A 14743-nucleotide genomic window follows, 5' to 3' on the forward strand; every position below is an offset into this window, starting at 1 on the left:
CAAAGTGATTTTCTTCTCAAGTTATACACACTGACCCAACAGCTGACTTAAAAGCTGATCCGGGAAAACCAACAGCTCTACCTCTCCCTTCAATTAAACAGTCAACACTAGAGTTCGTAAGGGTTATCATCATTGTAAACTATTAAGGTTATGATACCTGTAATTAATTACTAAAGGATCATAAAGTAAACCAGTAGAAATTTTAGCCTAGTCATAGATTCTATTATTGCTAAATGGAAGATTTATACAAACCAGTGTTTTATAGAACCAGCAATTCTCAAGTCACTCAAAAAAAAAAAGTGCCACTTCTTTAGTAGCTGAACTCTGCTGCAAATCAACTAGCTAGAAACATTTATCTGGGTCTTAAGAAATGGAAATGACAAAAGATCTGATTCAGGTGAAAGTCTCCTACTGGCTAAATGCTCTTACAGTGGGCCCTGGGCCCAAACATGCCTCATGATAAAGCAGGATTCTAATCCAATACATTACTGCACCAATGATTTTAATATCAATCGTGAATGTTGAAGTACTTACTATTCAGTTGTTGCCACAACAGTTCCTCTTCCTCCACCTCCACTCCCACATTCCTCCTCCACCCCCCAAAAAAACATTAGCACAAAGCCAAAAGAATATAAATATTTGAGGGGGAAACACAACGCTCAAGTTGCAAGAAATTAAAGACTTGAGAAGCATACGCCTTTCTTTTCATGGCATGCATGAAAAGGAGTCATACACCAAGAACTGGACCAACAAAGACAGTAGTTCAGTGGAAAATAACTCTTGTATGCTGTTAGACAATTCAGGCTAGCATTGTGCGTACCATATACATCTGAAAACAAAAACTCTGCTTTTCTTCAGACAACTTAAAACATTAAATATTTCAAATGGATCTCTTTCAACTCCAAGTTGTATTTACATACTTATCCACAAAAATGTGCAAAGTAAAATCTGACATCAAAATAATTTTAAAAGTCCAACAAATTGAACTTGACATTAAAAAAGGCAGCAGAGATTCCATGTCCATTCTATACACACTTTAAAGAACTACTTAAGACAGTGAAAAGGTTGTTCCAGCTGAACCTCTGGAAATGTAACGAATCCAAACCATGCCGCACTTCAATCACTAGCTGTCTTTGCCGCAGAATTCACAATGTATCCCACCAGTGAGGTCTTTGACAACTTTTTCTTTGATCAGTTTTTGCAGGAATTTTTTTTCGCTTGTCACATTGTGCATAGTTTGTCTGTTCATGGCAGCCATGCAGAGGTTGTTGTAATAGTGCAAAGGTGTGCTGGGCTGATCGAGGTCATATCCAAATCCTGCTAAGCTCACTTCATCACATAAATGTGTGGCCAGAACAACTGCTGTGACCCCAATTGTAGGTACATTCTAAAAAGGAGGGAAAAAGAAGCCTTTGCCAGTTTTATAAACACTTTACAAAATTTAATGGCTTTGTCTATTCCCTCTCCTCACTTAAAACTGAAATCAATTAAACAATCAATTAAAACTAAAATCAATTACAACTAAAACTAAAAATAAATTAAACAATCAAGTCAAACTAAAAACTTCAGGGCCAAATACTAATACAACTTGAGTATTTGCCTGTAACAAGATTTTTGGCTGTCAACTCTAAGTTTTTTTTCTGTGAAGGCAAGATACCCTATTACTATGTAGTTAAACTACAAGTGAACCCTCGCTCCAAACACTCAAACAACTCCTGACAGAGTTAAACTTGACATTTCTTGATGTACGCTTACTTCAGTCTTGAGCAACAGGCTAACAGTATTCTTCATAATATGACTTTTCACTGAATAATCCATGAAGAAGGCAAGTATACTACGATACAACTAAAACATTACATAGCTTGGTATGGTACATTATTTTTATGAATAAATGTGAGAAGATCCTTCAAACATTTGTGCAATAACGCTACCATTAAATGCTTTCACACAAAAGGTAAAAAGATGATGGTTATTCAGTATTTTTCATAGTTCAAGAGAACTAGTGACATCCAATTTCTCAAACAAATAATTAAAATAACAAAAACGCAGTGTATAATTAAACTGGGCAATTCACCATTCCATACTATTGCTGGACCAAAGGACATAGAGGGAGGATATACCCATCAGCCGCTATTGAGCACATTGGCACACGTAGCAGTCCAGCAATTCCAACAGTTGGAGGGCTGCTTTACACTGGCCTGGTTTCCATACTCTCTCTGCTTTCCCTGCAGCTAGAGACACATCTGCCTATAGCTGATTGCTGGTTTGACTTAACAGGGCTGCTCTTAACACACTTAACATACATCAAATGCGTGTTTTGAATATGTAACACCAGTCACAATGATGTGTGAGTGAACACACTGTACTTGAATGAATTTATGTGTCTCTGCATCTGAATGCTTTGTAAAACAGGCAATTTCATGTCAGCATAATACCTCATCTAAAAAGGTGAGCTGAAATCCTACTTCGATTTTACACAAGAAAATACAGAAGTCTTTTGAGAGCGCATTAATTTCCCTACTACTTGAGACCAGCTCTGAAATTGCACAGAGGAACTATATTGAAGGAAGAGCCCAAAACTTTTTCCAGTTTCTTATTTTACTTTGTATTTTATAGTCTCGTTCTCCTAAAAGGAAACTTCTTACCTTATCCCAACCCCAGAATTTTGATCGAGGTTCAGGGAACTGTAAAATATCCAAAGCTGTCTCTTTGATGATGACTGGATTCAGAATCCGAAACTGCTTTGATGTAGAAGGAATTTTCTCTAAAAGGAATTCTTACCTTATCCCAACCCCAGAATTTTGATCGAGGTTCAGGGAACTGTAAAATATCCAAAGCTGTCTCTTTGATGATGACTGGATTCAGAATCCGAAACTGCTTTGATGTAGAAGGAATTTTCTCAGCAACTTCCTTCCAAAAGAAGAGTCGCACCCACAGAGGCTAAGAGAAAGAAAAAAAATAGTTCAGCAAAGGCAAACTCTGAGACTGCAAAGTGTATGGCAGACAGTACACAAGTTATAGAATTCATCAGTGATTCTGAAAAATTCAGGAAACAGTTTATAGCTAAGGTGGGTTCAGGAATACCAGCATACAGCTCAAGTGACTGACCCAAAAGAGAAAAAACCTTCTAAGTATGTGGAATTGCAGAGACGATAGCAAGGAGAAGAGTTGTTTATTCTGAATATTTGACTGCACTTTGTGTTTAATCAGTCAACACATTCACCAGAATCCACAAGGTTAACAGGTTGTTACTGTCAGCACAGGGCTTCAACACAAATGCTGGTACCAACTGTAACCAGGAGACATAGCTAAAAACCCCACAAAGTTAAATAAGAGATTCTCAGTATAATAAAACAGGAAGTAGCAGCCAGCTTCTTAAGCATTAGAAAAGAACAAACAAACAAAAATCACAGGTACATAACACTGCCACATTACATACCAAGGTTTCGTTTTTTACCATTGCTTGAAGCCAATTGAAATCAACACTTTTAAACAAAACAGCCACAAACAAGCTAGCAGGAGGATACTCGTTTTCAGAAAGAGGGGCTCCTTCGGGGTAAGTCATCCGTATAGTAGTTTTGTTACCGACATGATCTGTGTATCCTTGAACCGGTGCATCATTCAACCTAACAAAAAAAAAAACACAAAGGAGAGAAACTGTATTTTAACAGAGTGGAGTGCAGTACCTCCATGTTCCTCGCCTCACAAACCATCGATCCCTTATCTTTGAGAGGAAGCCAATTCTATTTCTGGATTAACTGGCACAAGTGCAAAACTTCAAAAAGAAAAGCTGGAATAGAAAAGTAACTTAAAACAGCATTGCAGAATTTCATGTTCATTGCCTTGTGCCAATTTGGAGAGGCTTAAAACAGGAAGGGAAAGAAAACACACAGGAAGTTGCCTACGTTATCTTTATATGTATACACACACACATATATATACACACACACACACACTTATTATACACAGAAAGGCATTCAAATTATCCCTTCAATGCAATCAAATGCATCCTGTGGGTTTACATCATTTCAGCTCACCAAAAATTTCAGATGCTAGCACGCTGCCAACAAGAACAGCATCATCCAGCTCCATCAGTTCTGCAGAACAGTATAAGTCCTGCAAACTTTTCTGTATCAAGAGAATAGTCACCTTCATGCTGCCAGCCCTAATTTCAGAGAACTGTTAATGTAAGCTCTCTGCTCCTCCACATGCTAACAGGTTTGTTTACCTTTGTGTAAGAGATATTGACTCACTGTATCAGCTCTTCCCTTTTTAAGAGGAGCAAGTCTTAGTTTACAAAGCAACTTGGGAAAATGCTTGTATTAAACTTATTTGTGACTTTACATGATTCAAAATACAAAGAAGGAGAGTTCAAACAGTAATGTTCAGAAGGCACAAATACAGAGCATGTATTCATTTAATTCAGACATTAGAAAACATGGGTAATCATGGAAAACATGCACTGATCTTGTAAAGGTAAGGGAAGATGAGCATGTTATACAGTGTGTAAGCAAACTGTATACTGAAACACCAATTAATTTTTATTGTGTTTGAAATAGCTGTTATAAAAAAATCCTTCAAATAAGCATGCCAACTAACCACGGGGAAAAAGGCAGAAGTAAGTCCTAAAGCCTACCTCTGAAAGCTTAAACATATGAATGGATAAAACCAGGATTGTCTACTTGTCTATGATTTCACTGGTTTCTACCTCATTTCTGCCCATGTTTTTTTGTATCTGAAGTCCACAAATAGTTACACTGAATTCCTGTCTTGTGAACATGACAATTTATTTTGCTCTTAAGACTTCAAGTTCCATCAAGTCACAAGTAAATTTCTCAAAAGCACTTTCAGAAATAGTCTTTGAAGTTGCATAAATGTTGGAGATACTTTCCCCTTAAAAAACAAAGTTGGCTCATTAAGTAAACTTGAAGTAGTTGGAATCCTTAAATGGAAAATACGTACCTTATAACAATATCAAACTGATTCAATAAGTGACCCAGCTCTGAACCATGAAGAATTCCACCACTGCCAACAACAACACAACGCTTACAGTGTTTTGACTTCAAATCTTCTGGCAAATCATGCTCAGGTAAGAGTTCAAGGAGATTTTTAAGCTTATCAAAGAACTTGTGAAATCCAAAAGGAGGTTCATATTTAAATAAAGCTTCATCTTCATTTATATTTTTTCTTACAAAAAGAGAAATGTCCATGCTGTATTTCTCCGCAAATAACTTCCCCATTTCTTTCTTCACATAAGAAGGCCGGCACTGTTCCTGCAATGCAGCGCTGGCATACTGTTGTGCTCTCTAAAACAAAATATACATGATTTCAGTCAGGAAAGCTAGCTTCAGGAACATACAAAGCCCTCTTAATGCAACCCACCAGCTGACCACTGGCAGTTTAGCAAACACAGGGGTTTATAAAGAGAGCTTAAACATGGAAATACAAGATGTTTTAAAGCATTCACTCAAACGCAGATACTAACCAGTGCAGGGTGAAAACCTGCAAAGGAATGTCTCTCCATCCAATCACTGAAATCTGGATAGGAGCTTTTCTAAAGAATAAATTAGGTTACTAAAAGAGATAAGCGAAAATGAGCCGTTTGAGAACATTTGTACTGTTACTTACAAAAACAGATTAAAAGATCTAGACATACTTCTACCCATCTGATTCAGCAGCAAGCCAGCAAGTGGAATTCTACTCCGCTGTTCAATTGCATGACCTGAGTTCTGTCTGCATTAGGATTTTACCAGACACACATCCACTGGGTAAAAGTTCTGTGAAATGGCAGGCTGGACTTGCTTACCAATCAAAATGAAGCAACAATTCTTCCAGAAGTATTGCTAAAGTGCTATTGCTAATGACTAAAACACAACTTCAAAAGGAATGCAAGGTGGAGGTGTTTCAGGTCTTCTTTCAAAGACTAGTCACCAAACTAAAAGACTACAGTTCCATATTGCATAAAAAGATTAAGCTGTCAGATAAAAGTACATATTGATCCATCTCATTAAATAAAATAAACAACTAAAACAAAAAAATATTCATGTACATTGTTTAGAAATCTGTAGCGGCAAGCTGGTTTCTGATATAAGGAAGAAGAGAAATAGCAAAGGTGTTATTTTTATCAGTTAAAATGACATCTTTTTGCATGTTCTCTTCCGCAACACAACTCTACTGATCTTTCCTCCACTGTCATAATAAAAAACATGAGCAAACACAGGGGTCAGAGAGTGAAGATTCAAATCTGGTGCTAACTCAGTTCCCCTTCTGTACTGTTAAGGAAAGGGAAGTGTGTATCTGGGTGCACAAGGGGGAAGTTGTGCTGGGTTTATTTTATTTTTAAACACAACTGCTCTACAGAACTGCCTCTGCCCCCATTACAAAGGTCTCTGCAAGTCTGGGCATAAACATCACACTTTTTCCTGGGCAAAGCACGACTGAGCAACTTCATGCAAGAGTCAGTGCATCTTTGGAAGAGCCTCCTTTTAAGGCTGACAGTGGTGCATCCTACCAGTAAAAACTAATGCAAATCACTTGACAACTGCTCCAAACAGTTTGCAATCAGCTACCACCTAACTAGACAAAGAGCAGTAATGCTATTTCCTCATCCTGCATCTAACACAAAATGAATCATGAGACAGCAATAAACACAGTTCATGCAGTCTTTAGGTTTGCTTGGCTTAAGGTGGTGGCTGTTTGGAAGCAAGAATATGTTATTGAGAAAAGAAATAAGTCAAATGAGAAGAAAAGGGGAAGCAAAGAGGCTCAGAAGGGAAAAAACGTGCACTGAAGAAGGTGAGAGGCAGGGGAGAATGAACATGCAGTGATGCTAAGATGAAACTATCTTAAATCAGGGCTTCTGCCATAAGCTTGTCTTAGTGTTGAGACATTCAAAGACAGAAACATAACAACATGAGCCGGCAGTGTGCCCAGGCGGCCAAGAAGACCAATGGCATCCTGGCCTGTATCAGAAAGAGTGTGGCCAGCAGGAGTAGGGAAGTGATCATGCCCCTGTACTCGGCCCTGGTGAGGCCGCACCTCGAATACCGTGTTCAGTTTTGGGCCCCTCACTACAAGAAGGACGTTGAGGTGCTGGAGCGTGTCCAGAGAAGGGCAACGAAGCTGGTGAAGGGTCTGGAGAACAAGTCTTCTGAGGAGCGGCTGAGGGAACTGGGGTTGTTTAGCCTGGAGAAAAGGAGGCTGAGGGGAGACCTCATCGCTCTCTACAACTACCTGAGAGGAGGTTGTAGTGAGGTGGGGGTCGGTCTCTTCTCCCAAGTAACAAGCGATAGGACGAGGGGAAATGGCCTCAAGTTGCACCAGGGGAGGTTTAGATTGGACATGAGGAAAAATTTCTTTACTGAAAGAGTGGTGAAACATTGGAACAGGCTGCCCAGGGAAGTGGTTGAGTCCCCATCTCTGGAGGTATTTAAAAGACGAGTAGATGAGGCGCTTAGGGACATGGTTTAGTGGGCATGGTGGTGTTGGGATGACGGTTGGACTTGATGATCTTAGAGGTCTTTTCCAACCTTAATGATTCTATGATTCTAACTCTAAGCCAACGTTTGGGGCTTTCTTTTTTAAATATGTTACTTTTCACTTGCATCAATTTTCTGATCACCAGCATCATCTGCACTGACACAATAGTATGATGACATGTCCATTTCAAATGTTATTCTTAACAGTCAGTTATCTCATTTTACCCCTAAAAATCCAGTTTCTCTATGCACTTCTGTTGTCACTCCACAAGAACAAAACCCAGAAGTTCTATGGCATGAAATGAAGCAAAATGTATTTTCCCCTCACAGGATAATTTCAGCATTCTAGTTCTTTACTACAGACCCTTATAACTCTCATATTGTCAATTAATACCTTTTTTTAAAGCCAAGTAAAAAAAAACACCAAAAAATACCAACCCTTACACGATCGAGGTCCACATACGGCATTTTTGTTCTGTCACATTCTTCAGGGCCAAAACGTAATTTGAGGATATAAAGGAAGCACCCTCCAACCACAAACAGTGCAAGAAGTCTAAAAACAAACAGGAGGGTGTAGGGGTAGGAGAGAGAAAAAAAACCTCATCTTTTTTTCCAGCAATCCATCAATTGTGAAATGAGTATTTTTAAACAAATTTAAGGCAGTTGAAGAACTTCAGGTGAATACTTGCATTTGATTCAAACCAAGAAAAACCTACCACTTTGTTCACTGCAAGTCTATCACAAATCTTCAGAGTTAACTGCAGGGAAGTACGAACATATATAGATGCTTTGATAAGGAAAATGTTGCATATTGACACTGATTTATGCAGTTCTATGCCTGCATCATACACTTTAAATGCATCTCTGATGGGTCAAACAGCTCTCCTCACACAAAGAAACCAAAAGTGACTTTTGTTTTCCTACTTTAAAGGTCAACTTTATTTTGAAATATGTATTTTCATGCAAGTTAAAAAAGGGATGGAACTTCAAATTGCAAGATTTTGGGCCAATGGCCATCACTCACAGGCAAAATTTTCAACTCACTGGCAGGCTAGAATGCAGAATTTAGATGCTCAGGTTTATCTTGAGAAGCCTAATTTAATTATTTACATCCCAAAAACACACAAAAGAAAAAAAACCTTTAAAACTGAGTAATATAGACTATCCATATTTTTTATCTACTCACTTCTCATTCCTAAGGAATCTCACTGTTGATCTCCAAACATTCAGTTGGCTCATTTCATGTCTAAACCGACTTGCAAAAATTACATCATTATTTGGTTAGAGTTGTGGTTGTTGCTCGTGTGTGTAGGTTGAGCTTTATTACTGAATTTCATTTCCTATGATTTCCTAAGACTCAACATTTGTTTAAATGTCTTTAAAAAAAAAAATATACAACCTACCAAGTGTTCAGTGCTTCTTGAAACTTTCAGATGAAGTTAATACAGGTTTCCATGAATTTTTTTAAAAAAAATATGGGCTAAAAGATGTAATCCTGGCACTTAATTTGCCATATGCACTGCAAATAAGGTGGCCACTGGAAAAGCAGCACTGTTCTCGCATCCTATTTAACTAAATTAAATTTTGCACTGATGGGGGGTCTAAAACCTTCGTTAGCATGTTAGGCTGCAACCCCTGGAAATCGGCTGACTGGCAGAAACAGGGGATTCACAGCAGATGAATGAGACTGGTTTTCCTCCACAGAGGTTTATCAAGTATCTCTAGATTCAGCTGGGGCTGCACCATTCAGGTGCTCAAAACACCAGCGGATATAACAGTTTGGCTTTGGGTTTTTTAAGCTTTAAGACCTAAAAATTCACGTGGCAGAGAGGCATCGCAGTAGTGAGCTTTTTTGCTTTAAAAGATGGTTCTGGATGTACGCTAGCACACACTCATTAATTCCAATTTGATGTTAAACTACAAACAACGGAGTAATGAAGATTTTGTGATGTAGCATTGCAGAAGTCTTCATAAACAAATTAACTATGAGGGGACACCTCCCCAAAATATGCACTAAACATCCACTGCCCTTCAATTTCTTCAATTATTAGACTGTACAAAAGCCTCAACATTGGTATTTATCTGGATACAAAAAGGATTGGAAATACTTGCGAGTGAAATACTGGGATCTCACATTGGCTTGGAAAAACAGGTACTACTAAGAGAGAGCCTAGGCCCTCAAAGTGGGGAGAAAGCTTTCCCTTGCCCCAGGGAAAGCTGTGTGCCTAACCCTCCGTTCAGTTCCTGTGGCAATCTCATCCCTTGATTTTTGCATCCTTTTTGTAACTGCCCAGGCTAGAAGGAGAGCAACTGACCTCTATATTGCTGTGACAATGACACTTACTTGCGAGTACCTTTTAAAAACCAGCTTGGTCTTCTCATCTTCATGTGCAGCCACCTTACACCATTGCACAGGAGGTGAACAATCACTTTTCGGCTTCACAGAGTTACTGTCACTCAGCATTGCTGTAAAAAAGAAAGAAAAAAATTATCATAACTTTTTCTGAATCGAAAAAAGTTCAGAGGACATCCAAAGACTGTTAACTTACTCTGTTTCCCAGAGAAGACTGTGATTCTTGGTTATCATGTCAGGAATACTGAATCACTCCTGACCTCCTTGTGATCAAGAATATACTCATTACAGACACAAGGCCAGGACATGATTCTAAAAATATGTACATGTTGCCAGGTATAGGTCTTTGCATCCTTCATAAGCTTGAAGTCTAATGATTGCAACTACATCAGTTACTGTGAAACACTATTGTTTGATCTTGGTCAAAACCATTTTGTTTGAGCAATTATTAAGACTCCAGACAGGAAAAAAATCTACACGGTATGCTCAGGGTATTTAGGATCCCTGAATCAAAGTGTCCAAGTACTACACTACCCTGATCCCATTCTCAAAACCAGAGCCCACATCTCAAATCAACTCCCTGATTTCCCTGAGGTTAAGCAAACCTGCTTCATCATCAGTCTGAATCTACTGCTGACCTCTTCAGAAGCTCCAACAACGTGGTCAGCAACGTCAACAGCAAACACCAAAGAGGGTGTGCAGGAAATTTTGCCTGGCACGCAGCAGGACCAGGAGGCTGCCAGCACAAGGGAAGTTTCTGTGCACAGCAGCAGGTCCCCTCCAACAAACATTGTGAACCCAGCAGGAGCACACAGTGCTGTCTGGATCTACTGCTGACCTCTTCAGAAGCTCCAACAACGTGGTCAGCAACGTCAACAGCAAACACCAAAGAGGGTGTGCAGGAAATTTTGCCTGGCACGCAGCAGGACCAGGAGGCTGCCAGCACAAGGGAAGTTTCTGTGCACAGCAGCAGGTCCCCTCCAACAAACATTGTGAACCCAGCAGGAGCACACAGTGCTCCCTTACAGATGGCCAAGTCACTGATCATTAGCTAATGAGAAGCAATCCCGCTGCTTACTGTTCGTAAGCTCCCACGAGTTTCTATCAGCATGCTTCAATTCTGATTTTGGAAAGAAAAATGCAGGCTGGCACATCAACTTCTCATAGGTTGCTGCCATTAACCAAAGATTAAAGCAAACAAGGAAATGCCATGCAAAGGCTACCCATACCAGCCTGCTGGTTTTGCCCTGAAAGGAGAAGTGATATGGGCAAGCGTTTTTCCTGCCTTACCAACCTCCTGAAGCAGCACTCCCTTTGATCAGCCAACCATGGAAGGGTGCAGCCTGATCCTCCACAATGGAGGTTTTCAGCCCTACTCATTCCCTTTGATGTCAGTGCTTAACCCTCTCTGCTCTCCACTGCAAAGTTGTTCACACTCTTCTGTTCTCTTGCCAAGAGCTCCGTCACAAGAACTTTTAAAACCAGCAGGGCTAAGGGAAGGCTTTTATCTAGGGATGATCTTCCACGTTCTCTTTTCTGCTCCACCTCCTTTTATTTTATATGGTGATATGACCCATTTGAACTAGCCTGTACTGTCAGGTACAATATACAGTCAGACTAGGTATCAGAGGATCCTGCTATCAGGAAATCATTGCAACAACGTACCAAGGGCCATCATGAGATCTGGCCATGGTACTGGCAACATTTATGAGGGAACACACTCCAGATTAAGCACATATTTTCCAGCAGTTTGAATCAAATCCTTAAAGTTTTACAGCTTGAATTAAAAGGGTAAAGTTAAAGCTTCACTGGCTTTGCTTTGTTCAAAGCAGGTTTTTATTTCTTTGCAAATTAGTCTTTCCTACTCTAGGACCCAGGTTCTGTTGTAATCTGACAGAAATGCTTGCTTGTGAAAGACTGCTCAATGTATATAAAACTTTTTCTTGCCTAATGGCACTAACATACTCATCATGCAGCACAGAATGACATGGCCAATCTCCTCTGCTGTATAAACCGTCAAAGAAGAGTGCTCTGTAAACAGCATGCTTTTAATCATTTCCAAGGGTGAGAATTTCCTACTACAGAATTGTATGCAGAGATCCTACAACAGATGCACTTTTCATGAAGCCTTTCAAAACAAAGAAAAAGGAAGGCTTCAAGAGATGTGAAAGATGGAGAAGGAACCGAAGAAGTGGAGAGTGAGACACACAGAAGGGGATTAACAACGAATGCAAGACTGCAATAAATGAATGCTATCAGAAAGTCTTCCCTGCCTCTGAGCAAAATAAATTCCAGTTGTCCCCAAACGGTTGCTTCACTCGTCCTGGATGTGCAAAGAGGAACAAGAAAACACAGAGAATTTAATTAATCACCTCAGCACATTCTTTCTGAGTCCAACTCAGTACTTATTATGCTCAATGGTTTTGTTTAATTTGTTTATATAACTGAAATAATGTCAGTTTTCATTTCATTTGCAACAGTTTACTTCAGGGTGACTTTTGTCAGTTCTGTTTACTCCAAATTATTCCTTTCTTGATCAAGTCAGTATATATAGACAGATAGATAGATAGATGTATCAAGTCAAAATACGTCTGTCCAGCACAGCATTTTTTTAAAATTACTCAGGGTTTGATCCTGCACTCTTATCTAAGTCAGTAAGCACCTTCCACTGGCTGGAATGGCGTAAGAGTGATCAAATGAGCAAGGCTGGCAGCAACAAGCACCTGAGAGTGCACCTTCCCCACAGTCTTCCCAAGCTTCAAAAAAATTCTGTGAGTTTACAGAGAGAACCATGGCAGTTAAGAAACCAAGCACCGAAGACAAGCTGTGCCTACAGCATCTGAATTTTATTGTTTGCGTACAAACACTGCTGCCAAACACCACTACACCCTTTCAGAAAGGGGCAGTGCTACAGTTGTTTTGGGAGCCATAAATGCAAAGGTCTCAATTTGCGTACAAAACATGTCTCAGTAGTAATGCTGTATTACAATCACATTTTGCATTGACATTTCCATAGCTACTCATTGTGGTGTAATTAGTGAGGACTCGAGGGACTTAAATTTGCTTTTCATCTACTGAACTTAAGTGATCTGTGTAAAGCTGCTGTGAAAGCTAAATTGTCCATCAGTAGGAATACACTCCAAAGCTTTTTGTGGTGTTATTCTTTTCACCATAATTTACTTTTGCCTCATTGTTATTCTTAAGCAGACAAAATTTCCACACTTGGAATATTTCAGAAGCAATTAATTTAAGTCTTCAGGATGTCTTTTTATGTGGGAATGCTAAAAACTGAAAAGCAGCATGTGTCGAGTTGTACACCACCACTGCCACACCCTGAAAAATTGCATTTGGTTATGTACAGCACCTGAATTTACCCAAAGACAAGGACTCTCAGCCCCCATCGTTTGACTGCCAACAGCGTTACCAGGCATGGAGACAGGACCAGACCAGCCTGTATACGAGTGCAGAATGAGGCATATACCCACATCCCTCACCACCCTCTCATTAAGCCCCCAGAACCGTAACCCCACGCAGGGGATGTTTCCACTTACCTCCTTCGCTCTACCAACTCAAGCACGTTCCTGTCTCCTCACACACTGAGGGTCCACTTAACAGCCTCCACGGCTGAGCCCAGCATTTTACGTGGGCAGTTACCGTTCCAAAATAACTGTCTGTGGAAGCAACAACCAGAGCCACAGAGGAAGCAGCAGCATGGACAGTTACTGTCAGTTGGTAACTCTTCATGCAGAAGCTTATCCCCCAGATCTATGCTGAGTACCTGCATATGGGCTGTTATCTGCAACCTGCAACTCTACAGGCTCTTACCCGAGCCCGTGGGAAAGCTACCCTAGGCAAGCCACTGCTGAAAGCCCAGCAGGACAAGAGGCATCTTCTGTTCTACAGTTGTATAGCACATAGCACAACATGATCTTGGACTAAACCTGAAGCTCTTAGGAGTTGAAAATACAAATTAACTTTCCCTCTCACAATATCACCAGAAGTAATAGAAACAGCCAGCTTTATGAGTCATCCACAAGACAGTCCATCTCAAGGTCTTGCTGCACAATGCAGCCTTTGAAGTTCATGTAATGAGATCAAGAAGCTTGCAGTGTAAAGCCCACAGCAACTGAAAGCTGAAAAGTCAGACCTATATAAAGGAACTGCTAATCAAGAGCAATAGAGCTCGAGCAGTCAGTGAAAAGGAAGGTAAAACTGATGCAAAAACACCTGTTAATTTCATACCCCCTCCTCTAAATCAGATACACACAAATTACTTATGAAACGTACTTTCAAAAACAGTAAATGATAAAATGAAAGCTACTGGGTTTTGAGCAACTTTTATGTTTCAGAAAAGAAAGAAGGTGAAGTTAAAAGGCAGAGGTGTTTTCACATGGAATAAACCTGAGGAAGACACTCTTTGTTGAGATGTTGTGCACATTACCAGCGATGAATTCTGCATGAACTTCCTGTTCCAAGGCTTTTTAAAACAACAAAAAACCCACAGACATACTGCAAAACTTTATGCAAGGAGTTAGAAGAGTACACTTAAGAAAACTTAAACCAATTATAGATTGTTTCCTGGGACACATTTGGGGAAAACAGACAACACAAATTAAGTGACAACTACAACACTAATGTCTGTGATTACTTGCAAGAGCTGTGCCCATAAAAAGATTACACATTTTAATCCATCCTCATTATCGACCAAATAGATGAAATGTTAATTTTCATTAAGGCTTTCAAGACTGATATAATATTTGAATAGAAGGTTATTAATTTATGTAACAACATGAAAAAGAGTTTGGTAAAATTTCTAGTTAGGATTAATTTTATTTGCTTTTGCAGTACTGAAACCCATAGAGATCAAACGAAAGGGCTGACATGTAAAAAAAAAAATGGTTAATTAGGTGGT

The 14743-nt window shown here is 39.6% G+C and overlaps 1 protein-coding gene across 4 annotated transcripts; it reads right to left on the reverse strand.

Annotated features, from left to right (window-relative positions):
- Positions 1 to 824: 824 nt before the first annotated feature.
- ST3GAL5 (ST3 beta-galactoside alpha-2,3-sialyltransferase 5) lies at positions 825 to 9947 on the reverse strand. 4 transcript variants are annotated; one of them, XM_009289380.1, is made up of 7 exons: positions 9823 to 9947; positions 7917 to 8031; positions 4963 to 5306; positions 3440 to 3626; positions 2885 to 2940; positions 2646 to 2748; positions 825 to 1387 (listed from the first exon to the last, which is right to left on the reverse strand). In XM_009289380.1, exons 1-7 carry the CDS (start codon positions 9864 to 9866, stop codon positions 1124 to 1126), a joined length of 1113 nt encoding a protein of 370 aa, XP_009287655.1. In that variant the 5' UTR covers positions 9867 to 9947; the 3' UTR covers positions 825 to 1123. The 4 variants fall into 4 exon arrangements, with proteins under 4 accessions (XP_009287655.1, XP_009287657.1, XP_009287656.1 ...); XM_009289382.2 differs by having other exon boundaries at positions 7923 to 8031; positions 9823 to 9941; XM_009289381.1 differs by lacking the exon at positions 2646 to 2748 and having other exon boundaries at positions 2782 to 2940.
- Between the last annotated feature and the right edge of the window lie 4796 nt (positions 9948 to 14743).

The sequence above is a fragment of the Aptenodytes forsteri genome, unplaced genomic scaffold, assembly GCF_000699145.1.
Source record: "Aptenodytes forsteri isolate BGI_AS27 unplaced genomic scaffold, ASM69914v1 Scaffold141, whole genome shotgun sequence".
In the NCBI taxonomy this organism is placed as follows: Eukaryota; Metazoa; Chordata; class Aves; order Sphenisciformes; family Spheniscidae; genus Aptenodytes; species Aptenodytes forsteri.

Excerpts from the sequence above, each read along its gene's own strand:
- ST3GAL5 (XM_019474668.1), bottom strand. The coding sequence starts at position 9,942 with ATGCTGAGTGACAGTAACTCTGTGAAGCCGAAAAGTGATTGTTCACCT. Across the intron at positions 5,307-7,916 it reads TGGACCTCGATCGTGTAAGG|AGAGCACAACAGTATGCCAG; the intron begins GTTGGTATTTTT and ends ATTTTGTTTTAG. Across the intron at positions 1,388-2,781 it reads AATTCTGGGGTTGGGATAAG|AATGTACCTACAATTGGGGT; the intron begins GTAAGAATTCCT and ends CCTCCTTTTTAG.